This window comes from Bombus vosnesenskii, unplaced genomic scaffold (genome assembly GCF_011952255.1).
Source record: "Bombus vosnesenskii isolate JDL3184/JDL3185 unplaced genomic scaffold, Bvos_JDL3184-5_v1.1 scf7180000014105, whole genome shotgun sequence".
NCBI lineage: Eukaryota > Metazoa > Arthropoda > Insecta > Hymenoptera > Apidae > Bombus > Bombus vosnesenskii.
The window spans coordinates 5076442-5099192 of record NW_022883371.1 but is presented as its reverse complement, the minus strand read 5'-3'; the positions used below and the strand labels follow the sequence as shown (position 1 = coordinate 5099192).

General features: G+C 38.4%; 2 protein-coding genes across 6 annotated transcripts in view; one reads left to right on the top strand and one right to left on the bottom strand.

Moving 5' to 3' along the window:
- Positions 1-22751, bottom strand: part of LOC117239573 (monocarboxylate transporter 10-like) — a 300758-nt gene that overhangs the window by 186282 nt on the left and 91725 nt on the right. The gene's annotated exons all lie outside the window — the stretch shown is intronic.
- On the top strand, positions 3482-7468 carry LOC117239578 (nose resistant to fluoxetine protein 6-like). The gene is made up of 13 exons (XM_033505266.1): positions 3482-3785; positions 4304-4548; positions 4785-4978; positions 5101-5222; positions 5362-5604; positions 5701-5908; positions 5988-6153; positions 6240-6319; positions 6392-6487; positions 6561-6690; positions 6765-6939; positions 7072-7214; positions 7298-7468. Exons 1-13 carry the CDS (start codon positions 3563-3565, stop codon positions 7418-7420), a joined length of 2148 nt encoding a protein of 715 aa, XP_033361157.1. The 5' UTR covers positions 3482-3562; the 3' UTR covers positions 7421-7468.

Sequence of the window (22751 nt, the reverse complement as noted above, 5' to 3'; positions counted from 1 at the left end):
ATGGGCCCACGTGGTTTTTGTCAATAGCTGAAGGAGAGCAGTTGTATCGATCCTTAAAAACATACCAAGCACTACATAATTTGACCTAAGGTAGACTACGACTCAACAATCTATAGCCCTGCCAAACCACCTACATTAAAGGAAATAAAACAAGGGTTATTACAGGGGTACATCGTGCATGCAAAGTCAATAGTATCCTCTTTGGAACCAAACATATGGTACGTATTATATCGACGAAGATAGTTTCCAAGTATAAAATACGCTCTGAAAGCCCCTTCTACATCACACATCAAAATATGTTATTATATGTATATTAACAGATATAAGGAACTATGCCATAGGAGCGAGCAGACAAAGCAAGGCAAGACGGAACAACGTTTTCTTAGATATATGCTCCGAATGAATTGCTATCGCGTGATGGTTACACACGTTGTATGAAAAACAGAAATCCGTTATGCTAATAATTATACAATCAACATTCCATTTGTAAAACATCATTCTTCTAAATTCGAGTTGACATCGGAGATACTTTGCGGACTAAGAGGTAAATTTCAAGATACCTGGACAAACTTCGCTCGACGAAGTTATTGAAAGTAGATTACGATTGTGAAAAGAAAAAGGAGGCAAATCAATCGAAATACGCACAATCTATCACGATTCAACAAATTAAACAGTCAGTTAAACTCAAGATACATGAAAATAATTCTAGTGCAACCGCGGCAGTTTTCCTGGAGGCAATTACGTCGCGTTACGTCGCGATTGTGTCACATGCATAATTTTTCATCGAATCAACCGCCGAAACAGAAGCATGGGCTCCATAAAAATGATGACCTTTGTCGCCCAAGTGTATCCCTTTTGCAGATCAGCTGCTACCATTACAGAATCATGCGTTTCTCAAGCGTTGGACACTAGCGGCGAGCCACCCAGGGGATTTGTCAACGAGCACCATTATTTTATAGGAGATCGTCTGACTTGCTCCAAGATCTCTAAAAATTGCATGCCATTTCTCTGACAGAAAGTACGAAAGAACAATTCGATATACAGGAACTCGAACGAGGAACATCCGCCTTTTGAGTTTCTACCTTTTATTGGACGCATGCGGCACAATAGCGCTCTGCAATAGCGCATAAAATCAAAAAACGAAGTAGGTACATGGATATTTCAGTGTTTACATCTCGAATCCATATATCCAACTATTCGAGTCGCAATGCTACTTGTAATCAATATGTAATCATCATTATGATCTGTACAGCAAATTTACCTCATTAAAACAACCCATGACATTTATGTACGACCTTTCACGATTGCAACGAACTATCAGAGGTTCGCGACATTGCGCTTTTTTTTCAGGATTTGATGACGCTTGAAGTTTGCTTATTTGCATTGTATATCAAACGCGATGCCGTCACTATGATGGATAGTGTATTCAATAATAAACCTCTTTTCGTCGGAAATCTTTTTCACGAACTTGAGGCTGATCGAAGTCTCTGATTGGACGGACGATCAACAATGGCTCCTCCTTACGAAATTCTAAGCTCGTTATTGAAAGTTCGAATCCTTGTCACCCATTGACATATACGCTATATATCGCGATCTGCGTCCGATGAAAAATCGACTAGAAACTTAAAAATTTTTGTTACAGAGGAGTTTCATTACTTTCATGTGCTGCCATCATAGCAGCCACGTTTCGATTAGTTAAATTACTATTCGGAAGTAGCCGTGTTTACGATACGCTTGGGTATTGAGAACACGATAGACATGGAGAATTAAAAACGTTGTCTCTATTGCTAAAAGGAACTTTCCCACGGAAGCTGGCGTCATAAAATTGCTTAGGAAGATTCTTACGTTTTGGTCGTTTCGAAAGGAACAATTGTTACTTTCTTTTGGACATTGAACAGGCGAAATTTTGATTGAATAAATCGTGGAAGGTGTACTGTGTGTATTTTATAAAAATGTGCACTTCGGCGTGCCATCTTAACATCTTGATCGACAAGATGCAAGGGTGCAAAACAAAGGAAAAAAGATGAAAAATCGAGTAGAGATCGAGTCGACAAGATTTCAATCAAGCTCTGTGGATGTTCGTCGAAAATGCAAAAGACGACGAGGAATTTGAAGGATCCTAAAAGCATTCTTGGCAATTAGAAAACAGCGCGGTCTTGTCGATCAAATAAAACGCACCCACGGTTCATTTTTTCATGTCCGTTTGAGGAACCAGCTCGATGAATACGAATCTAAGAAACAAGCGTTCGTTACGGGTAAAGGCTCTTGCGCCGAAGGAGTACGTCGACGAAGGAAAAGATTTTTATTTGTTACGCGTGAATTACGTGGCGGTAAAAGTCGATGGAATAACAAACCGGTCAAGACTTTACCCAGCCACGCATATGAAAGTGGAATGTTAATTGGCCGCAACCAGCGAACATAAAATCTAGCGAAGAAGCGTTAAACGCGAGGCCGCGACCAAGAATAGAAGTTTTTAAACGAAAATAGATCGCGAAGGTGCTTGACCTATTTTCGATCGGCAAAATGACATAAGCTGGAAACGAGAGTAGGTCTGTATCTTACAATTCCTTACGTATCCCCTTCACTGTCAGTGATAGAATCACACAGAAAAAGGAAGTGAATTAAATGTAGAATTATCATTATACATTGTGCTACTGCTGATTTAAATTCGCGAAATGTTTAATTCCGATTTTGCTTATCATTAATGTACATTCATATTTAACGGTTTTGAATACTGTCGCCTGTAATTTTATAGTTCAGATAATGTTCTATAGAGTTGGTCAAAAAATGCACGTTAATCATTAATTTATCGAATTTACTATAATTATAATCTTTTTTCCTTTTTTGTTTTTTTTTGTTTGAATACAACGCCATATATGTGAAAACGATATATGAGCAGGAAAAATAATCTGCAGCTTCTTGACCGCGGTCCAAAAGAATCTAACGCGCGAAATAAAGTAATGGATTGATGGTTTTTATAATGCATGATGCATTCAATGAGCATTTCAGAGCGATATATTAAAATTGACTCGCATTTTAATGGCAGCAGCGAGCAATAATTTTATGGAAATTGCAAGATGAAGGCCAGCTCACGCTTTCGCGTCAAAACTCTTAATTATAAGCATATTAAAAATTATATCGAACGATATTAATTGGCTGGATGTCCTAAAAAACTTGCTTCAAAATTAAAATATAAGGTAAAAAGTAACGAACGTCAAAGACAAGGGTTTTAAAAAACTAATACCGGATTACATAATTGGATCGGTAGAAATAACATGACAAACTTATTAGCAATTAAAATGATTGCGATGTTATACATTATCAATGATATGTCCTGTTACGAATACGCATTATCGCGCTTCAATTTTATCGGAAACCCTTGAGTCTCTCGAGCTCCATTCGCCATTCGAAACCCGTTCGACGCAGTCGCATTTTCGAACATAGTACCGAAAGAGCAGCAACGTGCATTACTACCAACAAGAGAACAAAATACATTCGCGTGGCTGCCGATATTCCTCGATAGTCAATTTTAATAATCCAAGTGTAAATCTCATTTCGAAGTATGAAGTGCGGAAGAATTTCGTGGACATGGTTATCCTTTCTATCTTTAACAAGCTTTTACGTGTTAATACAAGCGACCGAACTAGACCCGATGGCCACAAGGAAGATACTTCCAGTGTACGCGGTTCTGGAAAATGCTGATCTTCTAAATTCCAGCAGATGTCGGACGGAGATAGATGAATTTCGGAACGCGGTGGATAACCAGATACTTTGGGCTCTAAGAGGTTAATAGAACTTTTAAGATATATAGCCGAATTCGGTTCCGCGAAGCTACCACCAGTCAATTACAGCGAAAAGAAAGAAGGAGGCAAACCAAACGAAATACGTATAACCGACCGTGATTCAAAAAAATGTATATCGTGTTTGCGATTGTGTTTCGTGACATGTTCTCGATGAACATGCTTATACCGCGGAAAATTCGACTCAAAAACGATAGAAACAACTCCTGTGCAACCGCGAAGATTCTTCTGATCACGGTACCATCACGCTACGTTGTGATTGTGAAAGATGCGTAATTTTTTACCGAGCCATCTCCCGACCTTGCGACTTTCCTCATACGTTGTATAAGAAACTAGTTCCTTCGTACAGGGCGTGTAAAAGCTGCGATCGTCGTCGTCATAGTTTTTCCGATCAGCTGATGCTGTTGGCTTCAAACGGTGCGATTAATTTTAACACCGCATCAGATCCTTATTGCCAATTGTATCACGAGCAGTTTCCAATGAGAGATCATGTGTTTTTTAAGCATTGGATACCAGTGGCGTACCATCCGGAGGATTTGTCGTCGGAAACAACCATTGGTTAGGAGACCGAATAGGTTGCAAGCTTTTCTCTGAAAATCGCACGGTATTTCTATCGGAGAAAATACGAAAGAACAATTCCATATACCGGAACCCGAATGAAGAGTATTCACCTTTTGAGTTTCGTTTTTTTATTGCACGTGCGCGGCACAATAGCACTGTGCAATATCATATAGAAATAGAAGACGAAGTAAGCAAATGAATATTTTAGAATTAGTATCTCGATTGTATATCTCTAACGATTCAAGTTGCAAAGCGAATTGCAATCAGTATGTAGCCAGTTTCTGCAGTCAATTAAGCATTTATCGCATTAAAATAATATTGATAGATGATATCATTAATATTAAAATATTTCATGAAATTTACGTGCGAATTTTTACGGTCACGACGGACGATCAGAAAATTGAGAAACTGCATCTATTTTAGGATTTGATCACGCTTGGACTTTGCTTACCGGCATCCTGCAACATAGGCGATGTTACCACTATGCTCGATAAAGTATTTCGTAATGAGACACTTTTCATTGGAAAACTTTTTAATATACACCTCAAGCTGATCGAAGTCTCCGATTTGGTGGATGATGGTCAATGGCTACTCTCTGCGAAAATGATCTCCATCATGTACGTACATTTCAAACTCGTAATTTGAACCTTGAATTTTTGTCACTTCAGATATATATTACATAGGTCAAGATCTGCATCCGATAAAATACCACCTACGAACTTTAAAATTATGATTACAGAGGAGTTTTGCTATCGTTGTGTGTTACCGTAATAGCGGCCACAGTTTACGACGTTTTCGTATATCGAAAGCGTTTGAATAACGAAAGGGGAAAGCTTATGTCCGAAAGCAACAACGCGATAGGTAAGCTACACATACATTGATACTTGATATTAACTATTACTTAACACAAAACTACGTTCACGTTACCAATCTTACTGATCTTTATCGCCTCGAGTTTATTTCGTGGGAATCTATGAAACGTACGACTAACTTCCAACAGCATTGAACAACGGAATAGATGAGAAATGCGGACCCAACTACGAGAAACCGGCACCCCCCGAGTCGAGGCAGCAGCATCCTATCAGCCAACATCTTCTGTGTTTTTCATTTCTCACCAATGTAGAGGAAATATTTAAACCGGAAAAGGGTGGTAATAATCTGCGAGTATTCTACGGCTTGAGAACGTTGACAATAGTATGGATTATTATGGGGCACATATTGATCTACGCATTTCATGTTTTGAGTGAGAAATTAATTTTAACGATCTTTTAACGTTACTACTCCGATCCAATTTCTGATCTACCATGTATTTTTTTAATACAGTCACTCATGTATACAGGTAACAAATGGCTTGTATTTACAATGGCTGAAACTTTACTCCTTCAAATCATAAGCAACTTCACATTATCGGTGGATGCATTTTTCTTTATGAGTGGTTTTCTGTTATCACATTCATTTCTGAAGGAACGGCGAAAATATCAGGGAATTCCGCCTATAGCAAAGAGGATAAACGAATTTTTTCAAAAGATTGTCAAACGATATATAAGGTATAGTATAGTATCAATGCTTCAAAGGTACTGTCGATGAGATTTCTATGATAATAAAATAAATATATTAATTTCGAAGGCTTACACCTGCATATTTCGTCGTTATATTAATCGCGATACTGAATTTTACCTGGCATCATCATGTCTCAGAGCTTCTTCCCGTTGAGCATCCAAATGATAAGTGTTCCAAATATTGGTGGACTAACATACTTTACATCAACAACTTCTACAGATGGGATGAGCTAGTACGTATACTTTCTCAGATAATCTATTGCAAACATCGTTCGCGTTATTACAAAAGAATCGTTTCGGAGAGAAGTACTGTTTGCAGTGTCTCACATGGAGTTGGTACCTGCCCAACGATATGCAGTTCTTCGTATTTGGCAGTTTTCTCTTAACTTTATCGATCACGTGAGTTTATAATTTCGTTCTTTGATCCCTTAGAACCCAGTTTTACCTGGGCTCTAAAATCGACTGTTTCAGGCATTACAATATTGCCGTGGGTATAGGTGTTGTTGCACTAGTTTCATCGATAGGATCACTAGTTTACACGGGGTACACTCTGAATTACCAGCCTACGTAAGCATACAAAATGTTTAACACTCTTTATAAAATAGGGAATTTGTAAATATACTTATATTCACTTTCCTAGGTTGGACGAACAATATAAGACACTGACATACTTTTATATACGACCGTGGTGTAGAATACCGTCATACCTCATAGGAATGGCCACATGTCACCTTCTTACAAAATGGAATTTCAAATTGCACTTATCAAAAGTAATGTATACTGTTTGTTCGTAGACTTATATTTTTCTGCATCTTTCAATAGCGTGATTAAATTTATGCTTCAGAAAAGCTTAATCGTTGGTTGGTCCTCTGCAATATTATGTAATTGTTCGATTCTCTTCGGACTCGCGAACAAGAATATATCCTTAGGTCTCTCCGTTCTTTATTTGGCCCTCAGTAGAACATGCTGGGCATTAGGTATCGCCTGGCTCGTAGTTGCATGCACTACGAATAATGGCGGTAAGTCGATATTTTTCATGTCACTCAATAATACGTTAATGTCATTCTAGTTATCGTAAAGATACTCTTTGAGTAATGCGAATTATTTAACGTTTTGTGAACTACACCCAAGTATATTTGTTACGTTTGCAGGTATCGTGAACAAAATCTTATCGCTGGATATTTTCGTCCCTTTCAGTAAATTAACGTATGGCGTTTATCTCATAAATTGTATTATTATTCTTTCGTTATATTCGTTAGATAATTATTCTCTCTTTCTCTATTACACCAATATTGTAAGTATGATAAGGTAGTTTTATTCGAACAATTTCAAAGTAATATGAATCCTATGTAATAATAACATATTATGTTTTTTCAGACCTATACTGCCATTACAGTGATTATTTGTAGTTTCACTGCCGCTATTGTTCTGTCCGCAACAGTAGAAATGCCGTTTATATCACTCGTCCGATTGTACAATAATCCGCCAAGTATGAAATAAACATATACTAATACATATTTCTAAGCCGCTCAGTTAATAAACTGATGAAATTTCTCTCTCGATATATGCTCTTTATCTGTCTGTTTGTCTCTCTCCCTCAATCTTGAAACATTTCTATTTATTATGATGTTCTCTGGAACCACAATTGAGAAAACAGCGTCTGTTGTTTAACGTAGATGTCCAGCATTATGCTATATCGAATAGTATATTACATATCTATCTTTCTTCCTTTCTTTCCCCTTTTTCCCCATTTCTCTTCCTGTCTATTTTGTTGAAGTGATTCTCACTTCTAGAAAAACTCTACATCTTCTCTAGTATTTAATTATCTTAGTCCACCAAGCCATTGAAAATTAATTTGAATCTCAACTTCAAAGCCTTTTCTAGGCACATGTCATGCACGGATGCTGTACCGGGCTATAGACGAACCAGATCTGGTAATTATACAGGGTGGTTGGTAACTGGTGGTACAAGCGGAAAGGGGGTGATTCTACGCGAAAAAAGAAGTCGAAGATATAAAATAAAAATTTTTCGTTTTAGTGGTGGCGAAATTTCAAACAAGTTCGGATGTTTGTCAAAAATGGGGAAAACGACGTAAAATGTGAACGACCTTAGAAGCCTACTTTACAATTAGTGAACAATACGATTTTGTTCGCGTCAAATAAAACTCATTCACGAGTAATTTTTATGTCCCTCTCAGAATCTAGTTAGACGAATGCAAATCTAAGAAACGGTCGTTCGTTATAGGATGAAAGCCCTTTCGTCGAAGAAGTACATCGTTTCAGGAAAAGATTTTTACTTTTTACGCGTGAAGTACGTGACGGTAAAAGTCGATAAAGTAACAAACCGGTCAAGACTTTACCTAGCCCGCGTATAAACCTCGACCTTGAAACTTCCTTAATGCGTTGCATAAGAAACTAGTTCCTTCGTACGGTGCGTGTAAGAGTTACGATCGCCGTCGTCATAGTTTTGCCGATCAGCTGATGCTGTTGGCTTCAAACGGTGCGCTTAATTTTCACACCGCTTCAGATCCTTATCGCTAATTGCATCGCGAATTGTTTCCAATGAGATATCATGTGTTTTTTAAGCGTTGGATTACAGTGGAGTGCCATCCAGAGGATTTGTCATCGGGAACAATCATTGGTTAGGAGGCCCACAAGATTGCAAGCTTCCCCGAACGAGGAATATTCATCTTTTGAATTTTGTTTTTTTATTGTACGTGCGCGGCACAATAGCACTGTGCAACATCCTGTAGAAATCGAAGACAAGGTAAGCAGATGGATATTTTGCTACTTGTACCTCGAATGTATACCTCTAACGATTCAAGTCGTAGTGCGAGTTACAATCAGTATGTAGCCCGTTTATACCGCGAATTAAGAATTTACCTCATTAAAATAACCCGTGAAATTTACGATTTTTCATGATACAATGAAATGCAGTTCTTTGTATTTGGCGGTTTTCTCCTACAATAACATTATCGATCACGTGAGTTTGCAATTTCGTTTTCTAACGCTTTAGTGTTTAGTTTTTCCCGATCTATAAAATCGATTATTTCAATCATTAGAATATCGCCGTGGGGATAAGCGTCGTTACGACAGTTTCATCGAAAGTGTCACTCATTTACATGGGATACACTCCTAATTACCATCTAACGTAAGCATAGAATATATTTAGTACTATTTATAGCCTTAGGAATATGTAAATGTATGTATATTTACTTTCTCAGAATAGATTATTCATTCTTATTCTATTTTGTAGAATACTAGTTTCTCGATTAGTAAACCAATGAACAGAAGTAATTACTGTGTGTGCGGGCGCACATACACACGCGTGTTCGAAATTTTCAAACTTTTCATTTTGTTACGATAATCTCTGTTGAGGAATGGCATTCAATGTTTCAGGAAACATTCGTAATTACATTAAATATCTCATAATACTTAGAAAGGTGAATCAATTTTGATGTAGAATCATTTACGGAATAGTTGTAAACATTGTTCTTCATTAACCAGCATTTTCTACGTAGATGGTTGACTCGGGAGAAAAACGGAAGCTCGCGTACATATGATTACACATCACTGGAAGATGGAAAAGACTCATTCCCGTGCTATGAGTAAACCGAGGGATGTGTGAGTGTTTCGAACTGTCTCTAAGACTAGCAGTTCTCCTGTTCGTTGATAAATAGAATTCTTAGAAAACACGATTAAAAAAACGAGTAAACAATAATTCAAATTCACCCGTAAAAAATAGATCATTACAATACTTTGCTTACCAACTGTCGCAAACTGGAATTCCATTTACGATCACACGATTTTCCACGGTTTGATACATCTCATGTTAGCGATTGGTATTTGAACAATCTGGTAATTGGAAGCAATCTGGTGTAAAATACATTGATACAATGATAACAGGCTATTAGCGTAGGACTATAACAAGACAGTTGTGCGTTCCACATCTGCCTGAACTCTTTCGCTTTTGCTGTATTTATGACGGCGATGATTATAACGAACATACAACGATCCATGTGGAACGCTTCACATGTCTGATAAATAATAATGTAATAAAATAGCGATAAAACAATCTACAAGCTGCTAACCACAAATAAAAATCTTAACTTAATACTCATAAACATTAAATCATGCACCCACTTCAATATAAGAAATGATCAGTGCAATCTCTTAGAAAGAGAAGAAATCTCTTCTTCTGAGAAATCTCTCAGAAGAAATCTCTCGGTGCAACAGACATAACAATATTCAGTAAAAAATTAGTTAAACATACGAAATGGAGAGCTTTACATAATTTACATTATATTGATCATTTGCCCATTAAAACATAATCTACGTAGACGGAAACAGTTATTCCCGAATCTCATTTTTATCTAAATAGCACAGTGCCAAAGAAAATCACGCGTTAGTTTTTGATTAACAGAGTTGGCAAAATTTCTAGTGTCGAAGTTTCTCTATATTGTATTGACGTTTTGACCATACCTACCTCATATCGGATTATTTACATTTAGAAGATTCATAGCGACAAAGTGATTTTTTACCTCACGCTGCTAAATGTTTGATATTTAAAACAGTACACTTTAAGCTGTGGTCACACGAGCATTCCAACGTTCGTCGTAACGTTTGCTCGTGCGACTTCAACCTCAACGTGAAGTAAAACGGAACATATATATATATATATTTTATTATTTAATTTGTACTTTACAATTTGTCCAACTGGACATTTGGTAAATTTTTCTAACTTAATTGCTAAATAACATGTGAATGGCTACCCCCAGCGGGATATCATCTTCTATTGACTATTTTATTTCTTTAGTGAGTTTAGTGGGGTGTTTCCATTTCAGTCTTCTTTCTATGAGAGTTTTGTTCGCTTCAGCTGGTTTGGATGTGTTCTTTCCTTGTATTTTTCTGTGTATATCCAGAGCAAACATATATTTGTATACAAATCAATAGTTTCTAATTCATAAGCATAATGATTTTGTACTTTTACATGGTTTTAAATACGTGCTCCATTTTAACCTCCCCTCTACAAAATCGATATTTTCAGGAAAAGTTATTTTCTTTCGCAGGTAAATTCTTCGAACGAAGAAAGACGAAAGATCCCGAGTTGTAATATAGTTGCACTGGTGGTATGAAAAACTGCAACCTGTCTTGCTAATGATTATCATAAGTTATTTGCGATATCTCTGTGGCTGACTTTTTGCTCCCCTATCTTTGACTATGACATTGTCCGTTCATTTCTTTTAAACGATCATTATAAAAGTTTACAACTTTTTACAAAGATCGCAAAAAGGAATGAATATTTAGAAGAAAATTGAAGGTCACCAATGATTGATATCGACAATGCGATGCCTTTAAGATACAAAGTCACGCATTTAAACATGTTTTTTGTTCGTTCAATGGCAGTTTCATGTTTTCGAATAAAAAACGAAGATCATTACTTTTTTTATTTACTTTAACACGACTGTAATGAATTGTGTGACATCGAAGTGGAAATTTATGTAAAATCGCGACAATATAATGTAGTATCGTAAACAAAAAGGGTTAAGAGATATCGGGTAAACCATAAACAATGTCGTGAGAGCCGAGGCGTCGTCGGGTCCATCAATGCGTCGTCGGTCCTTCAATTAAATACTTTCGTAGAAAAGACCTACGTGATCCTGGCCACGAGTATTTGCCAAATACGTCGTGGTGGGCCTAAGAAAAGACAAAGGGATGTTAGAACAGTCAGTGTCAGTGGAGAAGCCAGAGAGTGTAAATCGAGAAGTCAGAGAGAGTGCGAGTTGCGTTGTCGAGATAGTGTTGCTAGTTTCTTTTTTTTTTTTTTTTTTTTTTTATTTAATTCTTTACATTCACAGTTTGTCCAGTTTGGACATTTGGTAGAATTTTTTAGCTGTTTGATTATCATGTGGGTGGTTACCCCCAGTGGGATACCATCTTCGTGTTTGTTAAGTTGTGTCCTTTGTGAGGTTTGCTGGGTGTTTAACCTCAATAACCTCAAGGACCCACCATAAACTTAAACTTTTAGTTTATTCCTGTAAGTTTTGTCGGTTTATGAATGGTTCTTGAACAGTCCTTAGATTTATTGTACGTTCCTACAAATTACGGAGAAAGCAGGTAGTTACCTAATGGGAAAACCGAATATTTGGCTAACGGAAATGAATTGTTTTTCACATAAACAATGTCACCTACGAGCCACGTTGGTTAGGAGGCTTCCTCATCCTATCTTCATTTATTAACGTGAGCTATAACCAATTGGCATCGCGGATCGTTACCCTCACTTCTCCTAACGTAAAGTGTGAACAACGAATCCGCATTGTTAGTTCAGAGGGACACACCCACGCCGAACTTTCCTCTGTAATAATACGAAAACACCTCGACACTGAAACTACAAACTCTCATCAGTCAACATCTCTCCGATCATTCGGGTAAACTGTACTTGTGTTATTTAATAAAGAAACATAAAGTGGAGTTACGGCTCAACCTTCTTGTATTTAAATCCTAAGCCTTAATTTTACGTGACACTAGCGTTGTCGTGAGAGTGTGGTCCGCGTGAGAGAGAGCGTTGGATCCGTTGTGACGGGAGTTGCGAATTAACTATTGAGTTGTCTAGGTTATAGCACGTTATTGTGATTAGTTCACGTTAAACAACCATCGTTCTTCTGTTTAATCAACATCTGTACAATCCATTTATTGCAAATAAATCATCATCAATCATCAATAAATAATAATCGAGAATATATATATTCCCGATATTACAATAAATTTATGTACACGCATAAGAAGCTAGTCTAATATATTGTTAAAAAAGTTTTTTAATTTTTTGTAATTACACTTCTTACATTTTTTGTAATTACACTTTTTACATACCTTGAAAGCGTGTTTCTTATCCTTTGTGCGTGTTGGAATTTTTCGTTCGTTCGTAATAAATTTTGTTGCAGTGTCGGTTATTAACCCCTTAACCTACAACTACGTGCATAGCCCGTAGTACGATGATCGGGCCAAGTGTAAATATTACGGGCATAGCGCGTAGTAGATGATCGGACCAAACGTAAATTCTCGAACGTAAATCGTAGGTTAAGGGGTTAATTCTTCAAGCGCAAGTATTTCTTCTTGTCATTTGCATAAAAATGGGACAATGATCGTTGTTACATAAATCGGTTGAAGTTGGGTGTTCAATAATGTTGAAAAGACTCACCAATTGATTTTTGACGATACGATCTGTGAAATAGGGACAAGGTCCTTTCATGAAAATTGTTAGAGATTCTTTTCCTCTATATATTCTGTGGCAATTTCTTTAGGCGTTGGAAGATCCAAACGACTTTTCAAAAAATCTTTTACGATTTATTTTTCAAGTTGGAAGTTTAACATTTTATCTAATTCTTCTAATTTGTATTTTACTGCTTGTAGCATATCTTCTATGTTATTTTTTTTTGTTATTTATTGTACCATTAATTTTATTTGCTTGTAATGTACTAAACTTTCATGATTTTCAACATTAACCAATCAACACTCTTAATATTTATTTATAAAATTGACAATAACTAATCGCTAGATACATTTTATTAAATTAAATGGAAAAGGTAAAATTGGAAAGAAGATGAACAGTATGGAGATATGATACAGAATCCTCTATCATTTATTTCCTCTTTGCTTTATTACGACTTATCCTTTCTACCTTTTATCCATTTAACGAAAATTCGATAATTAATAAGATCAAGAATCAATTTAATTCGCTGGAATGAAGAGAGGAAAAGAAAGGTTTGGTATCTTGGTGAAATTTCCAGGAAATTAGCGCGGTTAATTCCATAGAAGCAGGCCCTCGTTTAGAAACTGGAAGAAATTGGGGGAACAGAGCGATCGACAGGAAAGTTGGCGAGGTTGAATTAATTCGATAATACGCCGATCATCGCGCATCACGTCCCAATTCCTCGAACGACGTGACGTCTCGAGTTTTCTGCGCTTTTCGAGCTTCTTAGCCGACCAATTGATCCACCAAGCTAGTGTGAAGGCTATGACGAAAAATTACTAGTTTCAGACACGTATAAAAAGTGTGTCAATAGGTCAAAAGCGTAGCAATAACTACGGTTCCACAGAAAATCCATATTTGTAATGTAAACATATATACAATAAGCTACAGCTTACAACTTGAAGAACTAGAAAAACTCAGTGAACAAATCGCAAAACCGCTGCTGTTGGCCGAGTACTTCAATAATCGCTATAATCTTTGGAGATCATCCAAATCCGCTGATGCCAGAGGTAAAATAACCGGACCAATAAAAAAGTTCAAACTTAACATTTTCAAACGTTAAATCTGCAGCGCGCTATAGAATTAGCAATACTCAGTGCGATATTATCTGAACGCATGAAATAGAAAGCCTCAAATAATTTACACTATGCTGATCAGTTCACCATTGAAACATAACCCATGTAGACAGAAGCATCTCCGCTGAAATCTTACTTTCACCTAAATAGGCCCAACAATGTATCGTCGGTTCTTCAATCGAATAGTTTCGCGGAAAAGGCCTGCGTGACCCTGGTCACGAGCGGTTGCGAAACGCATGCGTGGTGGGGCTAAGACAAAGGGATGCTAAGGGGGAAAGACGAATTAACAGTCAGAGTGTTAGTTGAGAAGTCAGATTGTGAGTTGAGAAGCCAGAGAGTGTGAATCAAGAAGTCAGGGAGATAGTATTGCCAGCGTTGTCGAGAGAGTGTGATCCGCGTAAGAGAGAGCGTTGGATCCGTGGTGACGAGAGTTGTAAATTAGCTATTTAGTTTAACCAACACCAACCTGTTTAATCCATTTATTATAAATAAATTAATTGTAGTAAAGATCCTACAAGAGCGGTGGCCCGTTGAACGTGGGGTTCCACAGAGTTCGGTTTTGGGTCCGATTCTGTGGATCATCGGATAAGACGCGGTTCTTTGTTGCCCCATGCCCTCAGACTCGGGCATGGTGTGTTACGCGGACGACACATTGGTCTTGGTCGGAGGACGCTGATGGCACGAGACGCTGCGCCACGGAGAGCTTGCCGCCTCTTGCGTGATACGGACTATATGAAGGCTGGGCCTGAAGGTGTCCCCAGCCAAGTCGGAGGCCATATGGTTTCATGACTACCGACGTAGAGGGACTCCTTCGCCCGACCTGTGTTTGGACATAAGCGGAGAGGAGGTTGAGGTAGAACCTTAGATGAAATACTTGGGCCTCACCATCGACAGTCGATGGACGTTCGGGCCGCACTTCAAGTTCCTGGTTCCCAAAGTGATGACGACAGCCAACGTCGTGGGCTGCTGCCGAATATCGGTGGGGCAGAAGTCGGAGTACGCCGACTGTATGAGGGAGTCATCCGTTCTCGGGTCCTGTACGGGGCACCGGTGTGGACAGAGGATCTGATGAAAAGTTGACGCAGTCTACTCTTGATGAAGAGGCTTCATAGGACGACCGCCATCAGAATCGTAAGGGGATACCGGACGATATCATATGCGTCGGCGACTGTCCTGGCGGCGTCCCCTCCGTTCGAGCTCCAGGCCCTAGCGTTCCGACGGGTGCAGGGCCTGTGCTCGGACGGAGATACGCCCTCTGCCAGCCAGTCGGTCCGCGACATCCGGGGGGAGGCAAGGTTCGAGACTTGGGAAAGGTGGCGCAGTCAGCTCGCCGCCGAGGATACGGTACGGCCTCATCGGGCCGTTGGAGCGGTCCTACCGAACTAGGAGACCTGGAGAGATCGTGGCGGGCTCCCGCTGGCGCATAGGATGACGCAAGTGCTCACCGGACACGGAGCGTTCGGGGAGTTCCTGCTAAGGATTCAGCGGGGGGTGACTAGTACATGCCACCACTGCGAGGAAGAGGAAGACACGGCACAGCACACGCTGGAGTTCTGCCCGGCGTGGGAGGAACCGCGCCGTGCCCTACGACTAGCCATCGGCGAGAGTTTGGCCTCCGAAGCGATCGTAGAAGCCATACTGAAGGAGCAACAGGAGTACATCGCTGTCCGCTCCTACTGCGAGCAAGTCATGCTCGCAAAGGAGTGCGCCGAGAGAGAAAGGGCGAGAGGACAACACCCATCGAGAGTGCCGTCACGCCAAAGAGGGTTTGGTCTCTCCTTCGGACTTGCACGACGGCCCAGGCAGCTTGGCGTCAGGAGGAGTGGTCCCTCCTAACGGTCCAATCAACCAAGGATGACTCCCGATTACACCATCAGGGAGAAGACGAAGGAGTGCCCAAGCAGCAATACGAAAAGATGGCCCCTGGAGTTCTCCTACTAATCGTCAGGATGATCACCGTAGAGGTCTTAACCGGTACGAATCCGGTTCTACCCGGCGTCCTCTCCTCGGAGGGCGCGAGGCGTCTATGAAGGTTCCCTCCACGAAAAAAAAAGGTAAAGATCCTACAATAGGATATCAATAAAATAAATTAGCCTTGCCACAAGAAAAGCATAGTAGAAGGTCTAAAAAAATGAACAGATTATGAAATAAAACCAGATACGATTAGGCAAACAATCGCCAACACTGGGACAGAGAGAGTTGCCGAATCAACCAGAGCTAAGAAAACCAGAGAGTGAATGATACTCTAATGGAACGGAAAATGTAAAATTGGAGTCTAGCAAAGGCTTTTGTCAAACATCTCCAGGGCTACATCTAGGAAGCACAAAAATAAAATATGCAAGTAACGTTAAACTCCTTGGATGCATCCATCAGAGTGAATTAATGTGGATTCGCCGTATTAAATACTTAGGAGAATCTTGCAGGAAAAGGGTGAACGTCATCGAATTACTCACCAACAATAACTGTGGAGCAGGCTAAAAAATCCTTCTAGAAACACACCAAGCACCGGTTCCATCTTTGCCAAACCCTGTATTCATAACACGGCATTAACGCTGCTTTTAGATGTATAGAATACGCACGTGCATGACCAACGATATTCTACTTGAAGCTAGTGATATGTCACTAGACCAAGAAAAGAAATTTCCGAAGCATTTAATAGGCTGTAAAAGTACTACTTAACCAACTAGCCACTACTTAACCAAACTATATGAGCATGAGTATTTAATGAAACAAAAGCGAATGGAGAAGAATAGGGTAACCTAAGTGCAAAGACTAGGCGGTCGTCGTTTTAAACTTGACAGAGTTGGAAAAACTTCTGATGTAAGAGTTTCTTTCTAAAAGATCTTGGGTTTTAATATGTTTACATTCAATGTGTATTACATTTAATATGTTACATTTAATATGTTTACGTTGTATGAAAAACCTTTTTTCGACAACATTCCACGAATGATTTTTGTCTGTGACATTTATCCTCGCCTTTAAACGACAAGAACCATTATAAAAATTTATTTTCTTATTTATGTTAACAAGACTGTGTTATGTAACAAAATTTGTTTGACAACACAATAGGAATTTACTATTTATATCATCGCGCAAATTCATGTACACACATAAGAAACTACATTAACATGATGCTATACATATTTATTAGATAATATTCCATGTGTATTCGTTATACAACAATGACAACACTGTTGGCAGATTGGATTTTTGCATGCAAAGAGAAACTTTTTTCTACCTATTCCATATGGATAAATGTTCTTGAATTAAATTAAACTGAAAGAGAACTAACCTATCACCCGATAGATATTTTTTATTTCTACGATGGTTTTAAGCCTGTGAAACTGGCAGCTCCAAGTGCAAATTTTTATAACATACAAACGACATTCGTTTATCCAAAATTGGTGCACATTTAGCCAACGAAAATTTTCGTTTGCCTACCCTGTAAAAGAGAGTTATAAAGAAACTAAAAGAATCGAATAATAATATTTATGAAAAAATTTGACTGCATTTCCTTCAAGTTGCAAATCTAAATCGTTTGGATAAAAACTGGTGGAAATATTTCGGGATGGTTCTGACTTTTGATTTACTCTGTATATGAAATAAAACTTTGGCTTTTTCGCATGTTCTGTATTAAGTCGTAAAAATAAAAAATAATTAGATTCCTTCGTTTACAATGAACACAGAAATAAACTGCACTATCTGTGGTGTTTACATATATATTTTTATACAAGTATATATTACGTGAAATGATTATTTTGATTCTTTTGGTAATTCTAGAGTCGTTCGAATTTGTGAAACTTGAGAAAGAAAGGTACACGTAATTGATTGCACAGGATATAAAAGAACTTGTTTATTGTAGTTCAAGGCGATGACTTCATAGATTTGCAACACCGGATATACAACACAACACATAGTTTAAATGGATGGTATATAAATTTACGTATTTGATGTGAGATGTCGATTCATATCGGAATAAGAAGTGAAAAAAAAAAAGGAAAATTGCAGATAGCTGATCATTGCAGAAAGCTGTTAATTTTTTAAGCGATAGAATAAGTGTTCAATGGCCTCATAACGTTATTATTGTTAGGATAGTCAGAATTTTTTGGGTTCAACTATAAAAATTTGTAAAAACGTATCGATATAAATGGATAAAAATATAAATATAGGATATAAAATAAAATAATAACAATTCTGTTTTCCAGGGTACCCTGTTCGTTACAATGGCTGTTTGTAGTTTTAGTGCTTCTATTCTCTTATGCGCAACAATCGAAATGCCGTTTATGCGATTGTATAATAGTGCACGAAGAAAAGCGAAGCGACATAATTCTTCCTGAATTCTTCGCGTTCGTAGTAGATGTATTTATGATGGTGATTATTATGGCAAACGTATAACAATCTACGGGAAATGTTCCAAATACCTGTTAAATATAAAGATTTTTTAAATATACAAAAGTATAAGTGAAACGAAAATCGTGATTAGACAGTGTGCGTTAAACTCAAACGCATTGAGAACCTGTCGACTTATTCGACACACGCAGTCGATGAACTACAAGGATAACGGGTATTTATTCGCGTCGCTGTAATGTTCGTGAGTATGATCGTTTCTTTAAAATGCGTTTTTAGAGTTACATATCATTTTGGTCGCCACGCATTAAATTTATAGGTAAAGCTAAGCTATTTCTTCTTTACGTAAGCACTTATATAAGTACTGAAAAACTGTTCATCATTTTGTAATATGGATGTAATATTATCATGGCAAAAACTGTGAGTTGTAAAAATTTATCTTAAAAAAAAATCAATAAAATCGACAATGACTGAGTACGAAGACTGCTACGATGAGAAATTAGAAGTTCGAGATACGTACGTTAGTTAAATGAAGTATCCAAATAAGTGAAAATATGCCAAGAACAAGATGGATATCGGGAATTTTAGGAAAAGAGTGATTTCCATCAAAGTTGTGAAAACAGGGATGAATTTTGTTTTCTAAATTCGAAGATTCGTAAATTTGGGCTTATGAATATTTGCAACTTTCATAACTCAAAAGTTTGATATTTTGAGAATTAATAAGCCCGGAAGTTCGGAAATTCGGAAACTGGAAATTAGAAAATTTGGGATATCGAAATTTATAAAATCGGTAAATTTATCGCTGTTAACGCCGCTGCGTCATTCATGTAACCGACTATTTATATCTATTTGCTATGCTTGGATCCATAAAACAAATCGAAAATTGATATTACCCATCATGCTATTAACCTTTCAACCTGCAACATCATGTGGTGACGAAGTGGTACGTCCTTTGGAACAAACATAAAGAACACGTGCATGACATTTTGTACGTCCTTCGGGTTACTTTCTCTTCTTCGCCGCCTTCGCACGTGCAGACACATTTGCCGGAAAAAGTTCAAAAAGTGATTTGATATTTTAAAACAATTCCATAAATCTGGAACGAACCATCTGCTTAATATATTTAAATGCGTATGTTTTTTGTCAACAGCTGAAGGAGAGCAGTTGTATCGATCCTTAAAAACATACCAAGCACTACATAATTTGACCTAAAGTAGACTACGACTCAACAATCTACAGCCCTGCCAAACCACATTACATTAAAGGTAATAAAACAAGGGATAATTACAGGGGTACATCGTGCATGCAAAGTCAATAGTATCCTCCTTGAAACCAAACATATCTATATAGTACTATATCGACGAAGATAGTTTCCAAGTATAAAATACGCTCTGAAAGCCCCTTCTACATCACACATCAAAATATGTTATTATATGTATATTAACAGATATAAGGAAATATGCGGTAGGAGCGAGCAGAGAAAGCAAGGCAAAACGGAACAACGTTTTCTTAGATATATGCTCCGAATGAGCTTTTTTTTGCAGGTGCAGAAATCTTCATGGACACTCCGCTGCTGCTAATAATCGACAATAGCAGAGTAATGTCGGACTCTTACCGACTGAAATTCCACGATGACCATCCTACGCGTGTGACAGCAGTGCAACTTTCTGTTGGCCCCCCCCCCTCCCGCGTCCTCTTGATTGAGTCAGTCCTAAAAATTCCCTGACTGTTGAATTTGGCGCTACGTGGGGCCATTGCCCCTTCTAGTCGTGGTCCGTTGGGACGGCGATGAAGCGGCTCTAGGCCCCCTGATCGCCATCCCTCACCATCGCGTTATCCTGCAAGAGAGAGAGAGTTTCTCTTTCTTTCCCTTTCTGCTCGCTCCTTTGCGAGCATAACTCGCTCGCAGAAGAGGCGGACAGCCTCATATTCCCGTGGCCTGCTCAGCATCGCTTCTACGATCGCCGACGGGGTCAATCTCACGCCTATGACGTGCCGCAGGATGTAGCGGGACCGCTCCCACGCCGGACAAAATTCCAGCACGTGCTACGCCGCGTCCCTGCCCTCCGCGATGCCGGAATGAGCTGCTGTCACGTGACGAGAGATCAATGACCAAACGATCCTCACAACTCATAACAATTTATGATCAACTATAAATCTGTGAACATGTCACCTTTTTCACAAAATTAGAAAAAAATTTTTGAGAAACTTTAACAGTGTCGAAGTTCGGATAATGCATTAGAGTCTTCACCATTTTTTAAACTTTTATTTAGAAAATTTATAACGATAGATACAGCATGTGGATTGTATACATTATACTTGGCCGTTTCACCTGCTGCCTCGTCTCACGTCGAGGTGTAAACATTAAACGTTTACTAAAGTATCTTATGTGGACCATAAACGTAACGAACACTCGTCTGCGACCAGATGAGCGTTGCAACGTCCGTCGTAACGTCTGTCATTTGAATGTTTATGCGACGCCAGCCGTAACATAAGGTAAAATGGAACATCTATCTACATTTAGGAAAAAATGGAAACATCTCGTAGTATACGCGTATATTTCTTGCAATCATAATTGTTAGCATAATAGCATAATTGTTTAATACAGATGTAGAAATCAACGTATATTTCATATAGAAGGGAAACTAGATATAATGCATGGAATGTCAAAGAGAATGGTATATTTATCTATGACTTTTGTTCATGAAATAACAAACCACCATATCAAATTTAATTTAATTTATACTTTTTACTTGTAGTTTTATATCTCTATCTGGGTATCCTCAACAAATTTCACGTTACATAATATATATGTCGGATTAGGGTTGGAGTATTGGGCGTTCGATGAACCTTCACTCAAATTTACCATCGCGGATATAGCTGATATTTATTGGTACAAATGTGGGCACTACAAGAGGCTGTAAGTAATAGCGGCGATCGGATGGTCGAGATGTTGATGACAACGAATTCAGGTTCGATAACTAATCCATGGTCCACGGGATGACGAATGCGACGTGATACACGTATGACTCCACGTACAAGTAAACTTATCTTCATGAACTACAACAACCCCAAATCCAAGTAGAACTGCCCTTATATATTCCTGTCCCCACTTTTCGGGCCAATCTTTGTTTTTAAGGAGAACCGTGTAATCATTCCATGCCTCTGTCAGGTACACGTCCCTCCCGTGACCGTGGCTACGTCCAGTGACCCGCTATGTCACTTCGAGCCCAAACACATCGTCATAAAGCCAGATTGGAACATTAAAACTATTTCTTATTTTTATTGCTTAAGTCTAACTATAGTAAAAGTCTGTACGAGGGTATTAGGCGTTTTCCTACCATTCCAAACGGGAAGTCCCGATGTCCTTTCATCTCCGACATATATTTTTGTTATATATTACCTACAGTAGTTGCATCCAGAGTAAACATATAATTATAGTCTCTTTTTATATAAAATAATAGTTTCTAATTCGTAAGGATAAGGATTTTGTAGCTTTACATGGTTTTAAATGGGCGTTATAGGAGATCGTCAGACTTGTTCCAAGATCTCTAAAAATCGCATGCCATTTCTCTGACAGAAAGTACGAAAGAACAATTCGATATACAGGAACTCCAACGAGGAACATCCGCCTTTTGAGTTTCGACTTTTTATTGGACGCATGCGGCACAATAGCGCTGTGCAATATCGCATAAAATCAAAAAACGAAGTAGGTACATGGATGTTTCAGTGTTTACATCTCGAATCTATATATCCAACTATTCGAGTCGCAATGCTACTTGTAATCAATATGTAATCATCAGTATGATCTGTACAGCAAATTTACCTCATTAAAACAACCCATGACATTTATGTACGACCTTTCACGATTGCAACGAACTATCAGAGGTTCGAGACATTGTGCTTTTATCATGATTTGATGACTTTTGGAGTTTGCTTATTTGCGTTCTATATCAAACGCTATGTCGTCACTATGATGGATGGAATATTCCATAATGAAACTCTTTAATCGGAAAACGTTTTTTACAGACTTGAGGCTGATCGAAGTCTCCGATTTGACGGACGGTCAACAATGGCTTCTCCCTACGAAATTCTAAGCTCGTTATTGAAAGTTCGAATTCTTGTCACTAATTGGCATACACGCTATATATCGCGATCTG

Excerpts from the sequence above, each read along its gene's own strand:
- LOC117239578 (XM_033505266.1), top strand. The coding sequence starts at position 3,563 with ATGAAGTGCGGAAGAATTTCGTGGACATGGTTATCCTTTCTATCTTTA. Across the intron at positions 5,909-5,987 it reads ATTGTCAAACGATATATAAG|GCTTACACCTGCATATTTCG; the intron begins GTATAGTATAGT and ends TTAATTTCGAAG. Across the intron at positions 6,154-6,239 it reads TCTACAGATGGGATGAGCTA|TGTCTCACATGGAGTTGGTA; the intron begins GTACGTATACTT and ends TACTGTTTGCAG.